This window comes from Pyrgilauda ruficollis, unplaced genomic scaffold (genome assembly GCF_017590135.1).
Source record: "Pyrgilauda ruficollis isolate IOZ18807 unplaced genomic scaffold, ASM1759013v1 scaffold216, whole genome shotgun sequence".
NCBI lineage: Eukaryota > Metazoa > Chordata > Aves > Passeriformes > Passeridae > Pyrgilauda > Pyrgilauda ruficollis.
In genome coordinates this window covers 472,442-485,040 of record NW_024520984.1, presented here as the reverse complement: position 1 = coordinate 485,040, position 12,599 = coordinate 472,442, and the positions used below count along the sequence as shown (strand labels likewise).

General features: G+C 59.0%; 1 protein-coding gene across 1 annotated transcript in view; it reads right to left on the bottom strand.

The window, feature by feature from the left end:
• ITPR3 (inositol 1,4,5-trisphosphate receptor type 3) overlaps positions 1–12,599 on the bottom strand; it is a 38,476-nt gene that overhangs the window by 14,017 nt on the left and 11,860 nt on the right. The window contains exons 4-32 of the mRNA XM_041468267.1: positions 12,380–12,466; positions 11,504–11,662; positions 11,293–11,391; positions 11,121–11,204; positions 9,924–10,070; positions 9,743–9,838; positions 8,694–8,744; positions 8,122–8,264; positions 7,927–8,026; positions 7,492–7,652; positions 6,697–6,838; positions 6,334–6,495; positions 6,067–6,239; positions 5,861–5,980; positions 5,296–5,478; positions 4,960–5,211; positions 4,574–4,718; positions 4,299–4,444; positions 3,827–4,025; positions 3,569–3,698; positions 3,258–3,315; positions 2,934–3,099; positions 2,629–2,793; positions 2,368–2,436; positions 1,848–1,973; positions 1,596–1,718; positions 924–1,124; positions 280–531; positions 68–193 (exon numbers count right to left, since the gene is read on the bottom strand). Of these exons, the coding sequence (XP_041324201.1) occupies positions 68–193; positions 280–531; positions 924–1,124; positions 1,596–1,718; positions 1,848–1,973; positions 2,368–2,436; positions 2,629–2,793; positions 2,934–3,099; positions 3,258–3,315; positions 3,569–3,698; positions 3,827–4,025; positions 4,299–4,444; positions 4,574–4,718; positions 4,960–5,211; positions 5,296–5,478; positions 5,861–5,980; positions 6,067–6,239; positions 6,334–6,495; positions 6,697–6,838; positions 7,492–7,652; positions 7,927–8,026; positions 8,122–8,264; positions 8,694–8,744; positions 9,743–9,838; positions 9,924–10,070; positions 11,121–11,204; positions 11,293–11,391; positions 11,504–11,662; positions 12,380–12,466 (4,065 nt within the window). The remainder of the gene's footprint in view (positions 1–67; positions 194–279; positions 532–923; positions 1,125–1,595; positions 1,719–1,847; positions 1,974–2,367; positions 2,437–2,628; positions 2,794–2,933; positions 3,100–3,257; positions 3,316–3,568; positions 3,699–3,826; positions 4,026–4,298; positions 4,445–4,573; positions 4,719–4,959; positions 5,212–5,295; positions 5,479–5,860; positions 5,981–6,066; positions 6,240–6,333; positions 6,496–6,696; positions 6,839–7,491; positions 7,653–7,926; positions 8,027–8,121; positions 8,265–8,693; positions 8,745–9,742; positions 9,839–9,923; positions 10,071–11,120; positions 11,205–11,292; positions 11,392–11,503; positions 11,663–12,379; positions 12,467–12,599) is intronic.

Below are 12,599 nucleotides of genomic sequence, written 5' to 3'. Positions count from 1 at the left end.
TGACACCACCCTGTCCCCATCCAAGCCACCACTGTTGTGTCCCTCCCACCCAACCCTCCCCACGCACCTGGGCCATGTCCAGGGTGAAGTTCTCAAAGAGGGTCCAGATGTGGTTGCTGGTGTAGATCTCCTTCATCTCCACCTCCGTGTCCACATAGCAGTGGTTGACAAAGTTCACATAGGCCATCTTCACCTGTCAGGGAGGGGGAAATGGGCATGGACACCGTCAGGGGACAACCAGTGCAGAGCCCCAGTGTCCTCCTGGCTGCCACCCCGTACCTCCGTGATGCAGTCCTCGTGTGTCACCACCCGCACCACGTCCTCCAGGGGCAGCAGGGATGTGCACTTGATTTCGGTGTAGACGTTCTTGCCCTCGGCACAGGCAGCCAGCAGGTCCACCAGGGAGATGTGGTACATCAGGGGGCTGTTCTCCTCCACGCCATCCCTGGCTGCTGTCATCATCTCCAGCAGGGTGGCCAGCGAAGCCTTGTCGTTGTAGAAAACCACCACGTCGTCCCCGGCGTTGGTGAGCTGCAGGGAAGGGTCAGTGCTCAGTGCTCAGTGGTCACCACTCTGAAAAAGGAAGGTCAGAAGCCTCCAAGGCCAATGGTGTCCCCTGTGCAGTGGGGATGAGCAGCAGTGGGTGAGGAGGGAGACAGGGATTTGTGTCTACAGAGAAAACCAAGCATTTGCAGTGCAATCAAAAATTATGGGACTCCCAAACTGACTCTTGGACCTTGCATTGAGCCCCTGGAGATGACTGATGGCCACTCACGATGGCCACCAGCACTGGGGCTGGCTGGTTCCAGGGAGGATCCAGCATGGCTGGAAAGCTCTTCTCAAGGAAGAAGCCAACGGTGCAGGTTCCAAGAGCCTTGTCCTGCTTCCCCCCCACTCCTGCCCTCCGCAGGAGAGGTCCTCACCTCAGTCATGATCATGTCCTGGCACTTCTTGACGTACTTGCCCTCGGCCTTGATGATGGTGTGCAGGAAGTCGAGGTACTGGACGTGGCGGCCGTGGGTGGCCACGCAGTGGATGAAGTGCTGCGGCACCGTCTCGTTGATCTCCGAGCACAGCTGGTAGTTGTTGAGGAAGATGTGCTGCATGGTCTCTGCCTCCAGCAGCTGGGGAGATGGGGCAGAGTGAGGTCAGGGGGCTGCAGGAACTGTCCCCAACTCCTGCCCTGCCTGGTGTCTCCTCCTGGCTTTTCCATCTCATGCTCTGAGCCCCAGGAGTGGTGCTGAATTCCCTCCCTGTGCTGCTGCCCCTCCGTGTCCTCTCCTTACCCCCGGGGTCAGGAACAGGTTGAGGTGTTTGTGCAGCAGGGCCTGGTTCTCCTGGTTGCCAGCACAAAACTTCTGCAGGAACTGGTGGGTGAACTTGAGGATCTCCATCATCTTGGCATCCCCCTGAATGGTCTCTGCCTCCAGCAGCTGGGGACAAGGGGCAGAGTGAGATCAGGGAGCTGCAGGAACTGTCCCCAACTCCTGCCCTGCCTGGTGTCTCCTCCTGGCTTTTCCATCTCATGCTCTGAGCCCCAGGAGTGGTGCTGAATTCCCTCCCTGTGCTGCTGCCCCTCCGTGTCCTCTCCTTACCCCCGGGGTCAGGAACAGGTTGAGGTGTTTGTGCAGCAGGGCCTGGTTCTCCTGGTTGCCAGCACAAAACTTCTGCAGGAACTGGTGGGTGAACTTGAGGATCTCCATCATCTTGGCATCCCCCTGAGGAGGGGACAGAGGAGAAATACGTGGAGCTGAGAGGGATGGGAGTGGCAGGAGTCCACTCAGGGGCGTCCCCATGTGCCCCCTTTGCCCTGGGCACTCAGGACCAGCTGGTTTCTGTCCACCCACCTTCTCATAGGGGATCTGCAGCAGGTCCAGCATCACCTTGTGGGCATCCATGTTCTTCAGCAGGCGCTGCTGCTTCTTGCGCACCTGCTCCCCCACCCCGCACATCTTGTTGAGCCGCTCCAGGATCTGGGGACGGAGGGACCACGGTGGGCAGGGGCTGAGCCTGGAGCCACTCAGGATGGCCACCAGCACTGGGGCTGGTTTGCATTCCAGGTGTTCCCTCTGTAATCCCGGGTGTTCCCTGCTTTGCTCACAAATCTCAGCCTCAGAAATTTCAGCCTTTCAGAACTGAAATTTCCCTCCCTTAGGGATCCTCCATGCACAGCCCTCACAGCTGTCACCCACCCAGTCCCCTCTGGTCCCCCCAGTGCAAGGATGTGACAGCTTCTCCCTGTGCTGAGCTGGCAGGAGCAAGCCAGGCTTGGACTTGTTTCTACTGAAGCATAGCAGAACTTGGAAATCCCACCAGGATTTTGCCCCTTTCCTTCCTGCCAGTGCACCAGGGTTTGATGTCACTCACCCCCTTCACTATCTGGTAGTTCTCACTGCTCTTCTCTCCTGGAGCAATGACCTCCTCGTCGGCACCATGCTGCAGGGGACACGACAGCACTGGGGTCACACTGTGCCCCTCCAGCCACACCCCACAGGACCCTCTGGAGCCTCCCCCTTGAGCCCATAGAGAGGCATCAGGATTAAATCATGCTGGATTAAATGTGAGCTTCCCCCCTGCCTCCCACTCCTTCCCCACCCTGGATGCCAGTGTCGTGCTCAGGGCTCTCACCTCCTTCTTCTCCTTCTTGTTCCCTTCCCCTGTGCTGTCCCCTTTGGTGCTGCCCTTCTTGTCCACCCAGAGCTCTGATTTCTCCACCATCGTGCGGAGTTTGTCCAGCTCTGACTTGATCACCTTGTAGTTCTCCACATCCTGGGCTGAGATCAGGAGCTGGACCTGCAGAGACATTCCCAGGGGTTTCCAGTTCGGGGCACAAATCCCACTCCCAGATCTCCCCCCCAAGGAAAGGGCCAGGATCCACGCCACGTCCCCCACCCACAGCCAGGTGTGGGATCTCCAGGTCCCCTCAGTGTCACCTGCTTGAAGGTGTGCAGGACCTCCTGCCTCTGGCTGAAGTGCTTGAAGAGGAGCTGCAGGGAGCCAGAGATGAGTGGGGGGTAGTCGTGCATGGTCAGGTGGATCAGCACTCTCAGGAACATCCTCCCTCCCTCGTCATCCACCTCCAACATGCTGCTCGATTTCCTGGAGCGGGATGGAAGCGCTAGGCATTAACATGGAGCTCAGGGGCTGAGGGGGACAGCTTTAGAGCCTTTAGAACCTCATCCTGCTCATCACCTGCAGCTCCCAGCCTGGGCAGGATGGACAGAAGGGGAAGGGGAGCTGTGAGGGAAGGGACTCACCCCACACCAAACATGGCCTCGGCGTGCTCCCCGATCCGGTCCAGGTTCATGGCTGCAGCTGCAGGGAGAGGAAGGGAGTGACAAGGGTGGACAATGCCAGCCCTGTGTCTTGGCAGGAACCCACAGGAACCAACCCAGCTCCCTGATCCTGTTCCCACCAAAACACAGACTCCATCCCTCCCCGCCCCCTGCCAGCAGCAGCTGCTGGAGATGTCACTTCTGCTGGAGATGTCACCTCTGCCACCTATGTCCTCCCAGCCCCTGGGGCTTGCTGAGCTGGGGGTGCACCAGGAGCAAAGTGGGAGAGTTACTTGTGGAGTCAAAGGCTGGAGCTGTCCCATCAGCTGCGCTGTCCTGCATGGGGTAAACCTCCACAAACTCCTTCTTGAAGACGGAGAGCAGGTAGGAGATCCTGTAGTCCAGCCGCACGTTCAGGATGAACTGGAAGCAGCAGGGAAGGAGAAACCAGAAGTGACTGAGTGCCCTCTTCATGCCAACTGTGCCCCTGCCTGAGAAAATCACATTACACGCCCCCATCCCACAGGTCCCACAACTCCTTTGGCTCCAACCTGCAAGATCTCCAGGATCTTCAGCTTGGTCTCCATCACCACAATGTTCTCGTTCTCAATGCTCCTCCCTCTGTCCACTTGCTCGGGGGCAGAGCCAGTGCTGAGGCTGGGGGGGCTGAAGATGGACTGTTTCCTGCTCAGCACCATGGTGGACATCATCTGCCCCACGCCCTGGATCGACCTCCGCACGTTCTTCCCTGCAGAGGCAGCCACAATTAGTGTGGGTGGAGAGGGAGGTGGCAGAGGACCAAGGAAAGACCCATTTGGTCTGGAAAATACTCTAGATTTAATCAGAGAATGAGCAGAAGGCACCAAATATTTATTTTGGCACAGCCAAACTCTCACCACCCCATGTCCTACTGCCCACACGACCACACCAGCAAGCCAGTGTCCAGTTTTCTTGTCACCAAAACTAGAAAGCACTGGGCAGACCATGGAAAACACTGGGCAGACCATGGAAAACACCTCCCTGGTCACCTCGTCATTGTAGACAGCCTGCATCATCAGCTGAGGGTTCTGGACACAGTCGATGATGCCCAGCAGGGTCCGTGTCAGGCGCAGCAGCTCGCTGAAGCTGTAGAAGCCGAAGTAGATGAGGTTGTGGGCAAGGCTGACGACCTGGGGAAGGACAAGGCAGCTCCAGACCTCGCCCTGCGCAGGGCTGAGCAGGAGAATCCATGGTGGGGGACAGGGACGTTGCAGGGGCAGCGGCAGCCAGACCGTGTCACGCCCTGCAAGGTGCCGCACCTCGAAGGTGAGCTTGTTCTTCTCCTCGTTGGCGAAGGGCACGGCCTCGCTCACCACGTTGTTGAGATAGTCCTCCACAAACTCCATGGTGCTGGCAAACTTGTTCTTCTTGTCATCACGGGAGACGTTGAGGTTGGAGTCGTAGCTGCAAGGGGACACATGGGGGTGAGCTGGGGACAGCGGGTGTCCTCACACCCAGCTGGCAGGAACTGTCCAGGCGGTGCCTGAGCCACCACGACCAGCAGTGATGCTGTGACAGATGGAGCCCACTTCCTTCTGAGGGCTCAAACCCACCCAGCTCACTCCACAAACTCTCTTCCACAGCATCTGCCACCCCCCATCCTGCCCTGTCCCTCAGAGCCATCCCAAGCCCTGGCGTGTCTCACTCTTTGATGGTGATGGCTGTGGGGATCTCCGTCCAGAGCCGTGCAAACTTCACGGGCATCACCAGCTCCTGGGGGTCCCTGTCCACGTGCACGTGCAGCATGAGGTGGCAGAAGGAGGCGCGCAGGTCGAAGGGCAGCATCTCATCTGCCATGCACAGGAAGATCAGGTCCACCCCCAGCTGCTGGGAGATCTCCTTGATGGCCAGGTACTGGCGGTCCAGGCACATGCGGGCAAAGAGCTTCAGCTGGTACCTGCCCAGGGGTGAGGGGGAGAGGGAGTGAGGCCGTGCATCCCTCACAGCCTCACCTGGAGAGGAGGTGCCACAGGAGCATCACCTGTAGTAGCTGAGGACGTTTTCATCATGGGCATTGCCAGCCCGGGCCTCCTGTGCCAGCTGCCGGATGCTTTTCTCGTGGTGGTCGTTGTTCTTGTCTGTCCAGGTGAGCCAGACCTCCTCCTCTGAGTACTCGATGCTCAGGTACTCGTGGGTCTGGGACATCTCCTTCACTGGCCTCAGCCTGGGACAGGAAAGGGGAAATCTGGAGATGCTCCCATGGATGGAGGGGCTGCACCTCAAGAGGTGATGGAGCTTCAGTGGGACCAGGCCCATCCTGTGGTGGGTTTCTTGTAGGGTGGGGAGAAGGTGTAAGGGTTTTATTTAACTTCTCATTATCCTGCTCTGATTTAGTTAAGAACAAGCTTAATTCATACCCCTAACTAGAGCCTGTTTCGCCTGTGATTGTATTTGAGGAGAAATTTCTCCTGGTTCTTATCCCAACCAATGAACCCTTCAGTAATTTTTCTCTCCTCTGTCCAGCTGCAGAGTGAGGCTTTGGTGGGTGCCTGACAACCAACCCACGACACACCCCTGATGTGAAACCCTCTCCCTCAACCACTCACTCAGTTTTGATGAGGATGTCGCTGTTCTTCGAGTCCAGCACGCACTTGCAGATCAGCTCCTGCGTGACGGGGATGGCGATGTGGTTGGACACGCAGAGATCCGAGAGATAATCCAAAAACCTGCCGGGGGAGAGGCAGCTCTGCCATGAGAGGGGGGCTCCCCAGGGCTCCCGTTCCCCTCTCACCCCGCGGAGCCCCCCACGCACCGTGGCTCGCGGTTCTTGCGCACCAGGCTGACGAAGGTCTCCACCTCGGTCTTGGTGATGTGCTTCTCCAGCAGCTTGCGGTTGTTGTGCAGCAGGGCCGTGATGGTGTCCTCGGCCAGGATGTCGTAGCCGATCTGGGACTGCATCATTCCGAACTGCTTGGCGATGTGCTCCTGCAGCGGGCGCAGAGGGGCTGTGAGCGATGTCCCCCTGCCCCCCCGAGGCTCCACGGGGAGGGGGAGTCACCCCCCAGTCGCCCCCCAGCACCTGGTTCTTGCGGTAATCCTCCTGGGAATGCCGGAGCACGCGGTAGCACAGGCGGAACATGTATTGGTAGGGAGCATTCTTCTGGTCCGACAGCTCTTCCAGCCTCACCAGGGGCCCTTCCCCGCCCTTGTCCTTGAACGGGGCCTTCAGGATCCCAAAGATCTGCCCAAAAGCAGAGATCAGGCTGCGTCCTGCTCCACACCAGCCCCCTGTGCATGGCTGGGCACCATGGCATGAGCTGGAGGCCAGACCCTCCCCCGTGGTGTTTTCCATCCCTCTGGCCCCCAGAGTGGCCCCAGCAGGACAGGACATCTCCATAGATGTCCCAGCCTTGCTGGGATGCAGGGCCCCAGGGCCCCCCACCTGCTTCAGGATGTTCTGCTCCCGCATCAGCTTCTGCCGCTCCCGGTTGGGCTTGGTCACCACGATGTCCAGCACGTTCTGGCCATTGTTGGGGACATCACTGACAAAAAACACCAAGTCCTCCAGCAGCTGGATCACAAACCTGCAAAGGGACATGCGGTGAGTGGGCTGGGGGCTGCTCACCTGCCCAGACTCAGGTCCCTGCAGTGATGCTGGTGGGTTTCGGGGACCAAAGAGCCTCAGAAACCTGCCAAGGGAGCTGCTGGCTGATCCTGCACTCCCTGAGGAGGTCAGTGGCTGGATCTGCAGCCCATATGGTTCCTATACGTGCCAGGGTGAATGTCTGGGGGGCTTTGCTTGTGGCTTACACCAGGGATTCTGCATTTAACGCCTCTGCCCCTGTGGTCACCCCCGTGGGCCAGGCTGGCAGGGCGGAAGCCGCTCGCTCTGTCCCACAGGGATCTGTGTTTGCTCAGGAAGCACCAAGAACCCACCCACCTAAAAATAATACAGTGACTAAGGCGGCTGCCCCTATCGTGGGGCCATCTCCCAGCCCCTCGGATATTTTTCTAGGATATTTTTCTGGGATATTTTTCTAGGATATTTTTCTAGGAGGGGCCAGAGCGGGGCTGTGCCGTTATCTGGTTTCCTCGCCAGGCTTCTGGGACAAGCAGGATTGGGGTTGTGGGCAGGGAAGCAAGGGCAGTGCTGGCACCAGCACCAGGCAGGGGCCCCGTCCTGCTGGGGAGCCCTTGGAGGAGCCCAGCACGGCCCCATCTCCCAGGGACCTTTTACCTCCGGTCATTCTGGCTGAGGAAACCCTCGTTCATCTTCTCCACCACATTGGCCAGCATGGAGCTGGCGTCGTTGGCAAAGTCCAGGTCCCGGATCTCGGACACGGGCACGGATACAATGGCAAAAGCTTCTTTGTCCTCTTTGGTGGGGCACGTGCCCAGCTGGGAAGCAACAGAGAAGCAGCATCACACAGACAGGGCCATGCCGGGCGTGTCCCCACCATCTGCCACCACCCCTGCTGACATCAGTGTCCCAGTTTGTCCCCATCAGAGGGGCTGGGGTGGGCTCTGGCTGACGGGGGTGGGCTCCAGGCTGGTGTCCACCCACCCCTTTGGATCATCCCGGGTGTTTTATCCCTGGGAGGGAAGGAGCAGCCTAAGAGCTCTCAGGGAACAGGGAACAAGGCCAGGGAGGGAGGAGGGAGCAGGGCCGTACCATGAGGCGGATGGGCCTCTCCTCATCGATGTCGATGGGCACGTTGGTGCTCTGGATCCAGGTGTTGGTGCAGAGGTGGCGCAGCCTCACGTAGGAGTTCCTGCCAACAGCACAATGTCCTGCTGAGTGACCACACCAGCGCTGCCCTTCCCTCAGCACTCAGCCTCCTCCCTCACCCCGAGCCCGCTGCCGTACCGTGGGACGAAGGAATCCGTCTTCTGCAGCGTGGTGGGGTCCAGCTCGAAGAGGGAGGCGATGTCGTTGCCGTGGGGCACGGCCACCAGCCTGTACTTGATCTTCTCCCCCGTGTTCCTGCGGCTGGCACGGCTGCTGCCCCCCTGCACGGTGGGGAGGGGGTCTCTGAGCCCGGCTCGGGGGTCCCCTGCCCCGCACGGCGTCGGGGGGATGCAGCAGAAGCTTTTCTGGGGCTGAGCACAAGCAGCGTGGATGCACCTGAGCTACGAGGCCCCCCCTGATCCAAACCTCACCAACAGCACAGAAAAACCCCCCTGAACATCTGGCTCCCCCATCTCCCAAGCATTTCCCTGTGGCCTGGAGAGCCAACATGCACTGGGACCCCTCTGAGAGGTTTTGGCAGGGCCCTCTCACACTGCTCTAAGTGCAGGGCAGGGGATGCTGGGCTGGCACAGTGGGACAAACTCGGCTGCGGTCCCCTCAGAGGGCTCTGTTTTGGGGCATTTCCCTGCTTTCAGGCCCTGGCTGAGAGCTGGCGTGGTTGGGGCAGCGGCAGCAGCGGTTCTGCTCACCGTGGGCGCTGCTTTGGGCTCAGCCACGTCTCCTTTATAACTTGGGTTTTCCTGAAAAGTTAAAGAGGGAGATGAAAAGCAGCTGTCAGTCCTCCTGCTCGGTCCCTCCAAACCCCTGGGGACGGTGTGTGATCCCTATTCCTGCCTTCCCTGAACTCATCAGAGGGAAAATCTGCCCAGGTGGGGCTGGAGGATGTGGCCTGCGCCCAGTGCACGGTGTCCCAGCCCTGGGAGGAGGATGGGGGAGCCCAGAGGAGCAGACCAGGGCTCTGTGTGGCAGCAAGAACTCCCTGGAAGATCCAGGCTGAGCTCCCAGTGAGCAGCACCAGCCCAGGATGGGCTCAGTCTGAGATCTTTTGTCTTCAAGTGTTAACAGAGCGTCTTTGGGTTTGAGGAACCCATTTCAGAGCCCCAGTGTTTGCTGATTTCCATCCTGCAGTGATGGAGGGGTCCTGGGAGTTTGGGAGCATCCCCAGGATGTCCCTGCTGCCCTGGCAGCAGAGCACAGCCCTCGGTGCTGGCAGTGCCAGACACACCCCAGTATCCAAGTGCAGCAATCATGCCTCTATCAGGAGGCCTTGAGCTGGCCTTGAAAGGGAGAAGAAAAACCTGGCAGATGGTGCCTCCAGACCCAGATTCTGCCCCCACCCTCTGCCAGGCAAGGACAGCAGGGTAAGCCACGTCCCACTTCCAACGCACCGGGCTGTGCCAGTCGGTCCCTTGGCATGGGGTGAGCACAGAAACGCCCCAGCCACCCCCTGCTGCCCCCCTGGGCCAGAAAAGGAACCAAACCCAGCCACCTGAGCAAGTAAACCCCTCCACTGGGGGATTTCAGGGAGAAAACTTTGGTCCTAAACCAGGTAAATAATGCTGATGGTCAGGTGCCAACACCTCCTGGCAGCGAGAAGGAGTCACTGGGGATCCCAGAGCAAACCAGAGAGGACCAGAGGAAACGCTGGGCATCACTCCCTGCCCAAGGTGGGCACTGCCTTTGCAAGGGGTGCCACAGTTCCAGAGCACGTTCCTGCACCCCTCTGCCACCCCCTTACCTCTGCTGCCAGGTAGTTGCCCGTGGCGAGGTGCTTGAAGCGGTACAAGCCATTCCAGTGCCCGGCTCCCCCTCGGCACGGGTCGTGGTGAACCACCTGGGAGAGGCAGGGGAGAGCTCAGCCACAGCGCAGCAGGGACTGGGACTGCTCCAAAGACCCCCTGTGTACCCTCCCTGCTCACCTCCACCTCCCACAGGGCGTTGGAGCTGGTGGCCGAGGTGGCCGACTGGCGCAGGGTGGTGCGGAGGAAGACGTGCAGCTTGCCCTTGTACTCATCACAGGTGAGGAACTTCTCCTGCTCGGCGTGGAACAGCCTCACCACATCCCCCTGCACCAGGACACGGGGGTGAGGGTCGGGGTCAAAGAATCCTGGAGTCTTTCAGGTTGGGAAATACCTCCAGGATCATTAAATCCAATCTTTCACCACCATGCTCATCAAACTGTATCCTGAAGTGTTGGTTTACTCATTTTGGAAGGCTCCCAGGGAAGGTGACTGTCCTGGGGAGCCTGTTCCCATGTTTCACCATTCAGTGAGTGGAGAAATTTCTCCATAACTCTCCTGCAATGCATCTCCTCTTGTGACCCCTCATGCTGCAAAGGGGACAGGATTCCTCCTGGACACAACTCCCACCTGCATGGCAGGATGGTGGGACCCTGGGGACCACAGGGCACTGTCACCTCTTCCCATCCAACCTCCTGGAGCTCTGCTGAAACCTGCCCCAGGCAGCTCAAATGCTCCTCTGAGCCCAGGGGACGGGGCACAGGCACCCTGCATTGCCATCACTCCCTTTATCCATGCAGTGACCCTCTGCTTCCACCCCCAGGGGATAAATGGATGTGAATCCATCACTTTCCAGCCCTGGAGCAGGCAGAGGTTCCACTCCTGGACATGTTTAAGGCATTAACACCCCGGGAAGGAGGATGTGGGAAGCTGGGATAAGCACAGTGCCTGGGGATGAAGGGCTGTAAGATCCTAACAATCCACATCCATCCAGCTGCTTCCTGGAGGACCTCAGCCCCGAACAATGGCTCAGCAGGGAAAGTTCCTTTCCCAGGCAACAGCCACCCTGCTGCATGGCTGAGCAGCTGGAATTGTCCCCACACAAGAAGTCACTGCTGGCACTGCGTGGGGTTGTCCCCAAAAGTCAATTTAACACCCTGAGGTCGGTAATTTGTGCCCTCGGCTCTCTGCTGCCAGCAGATCCTAAAATATCTCACTCCGCCTCACTGTGCTGTTCTCCAGGTGATGAATTCAAGCAGGAATTACAGCCCTCAAGGCAGGAGCTCTTTTGTGCCCTTGTCACAGAGCCAGGTGGCTGCTCACACGTCCTGGCCCCCAGAGCCTGTCGGGTCCATGCAGCCAAACCTCCTTCCTTACCCCCTTCAGCACTTCCTCCATGTGGTCACAGAACTGCATGAACAGGTTGATTTTCCAGCTGGTGTTACAATTGACCGAGTTCACCTACAGAGCAAGAGAGCACGGTCACGACCTCAGGACAAAGGGAAAAAAAAAGGAAAAAGAAGGAAAAAAACGCCAGCCCCTCCTGTACCTCCTTGCAGCCAGCATTGTCAGCCAGCTCGTAGTTGCTGGCGTGCAGCGGCTGCCCGGCGTTCACGGGGTTCAGGATGACTTTGTCTCCCACGACTACCTGGGGAGCAAAATGGGAAAAGGGCAGCGAGGGTGAGACCTCGGGGTGGAGACGAGCCCAGGCGTGGAGCTCTCTGCACACCCCTTCAGGGACTGCTGGGCCCCACGCTCACGTTGTCCCCGTTGCTCCTGAGCTTCCAGAAGGGCTGGATGAAGAGCCAGGAGCCCTCGTTGCCGGTGGCATCCAGGGTCACCCGCATGGCGTTTTTCTCCAGCAGCGCCGGCAGCCGCTTGTTCACCGTCAGGTACTTGTTGCTCTTCATGTGCAGCAGCTGGGGGAGACAAGGGTGGGAGAGATGGAAGTGCAGACCCAAGGCTTCCCAGGCACCACCAGCCCCTTCACAGATGTGCTGAATCCGTGCTGGATCTGTGCTGGATCCATGCTGGACCCATGCTGGATCTGTGCTGGATCCGTGCTGGACCTGTGTTGGACTAACATTGGATCTGTGTTGGACCTGTGCTGGATCTGAGCTGGATCCATGCTGGATCCCTGTTGGATTCATGTTGGATCTGTGCTGGATCTGTGTTGAATCCATGTTGGACCTGTGCTGGACCTGTGCTGGATCTGTGCTGGATCCACTCTGGACCCATGCTGGATGTGTGCTGAACCCATGCTGGAGCCATGCTGGATCCATGCTGGACCAGTGTTGTATCCGTGCTGGATCCATGTTGGATGTGTGCTGGACCCGTGCTGGATCCGTGCTGGATTCATGCTGGATCCCTGTTGGACCCATGCTGGATCCGTGTAGGACCAGTGTTGGACCCGTGCTGGACCCATGCTGGATGTGTGCTGCGTCTGTGCTGGACCCATGTTGGACTAGCATTGGATCCATGTTGGACCAGTGTTGGATCCGTGCTGGACCCATGCTGGATGTGTGCTGCGTCTGTGCTGGACCCATGTTGGACTAGCATTGGATCCATGTTGGACCCGTATTGGACCCGTACTGGACCCGTGTTGGACACGTGTTGGCCCCGTGCTGCCTCCATACCTGGATGACGCTCCCGTACTTCACCACGTCCCCGTGCACCTTCTTGTTCTCCGTCTCGTTCTGCTTCTGCTCCATCTGGGCCGCGTGCTGCTCCAAAGGGAGAAGAGCTGAGGCTGGAGCAGCAGCCTCCTCCCTCCCCAGGAGCAAATCCCAGCAGGGTCACTCACAGCCTTGGCTTTGGGAAGGGTGGGACGGGCTGGGATCAGGGTCAGCACCCCTC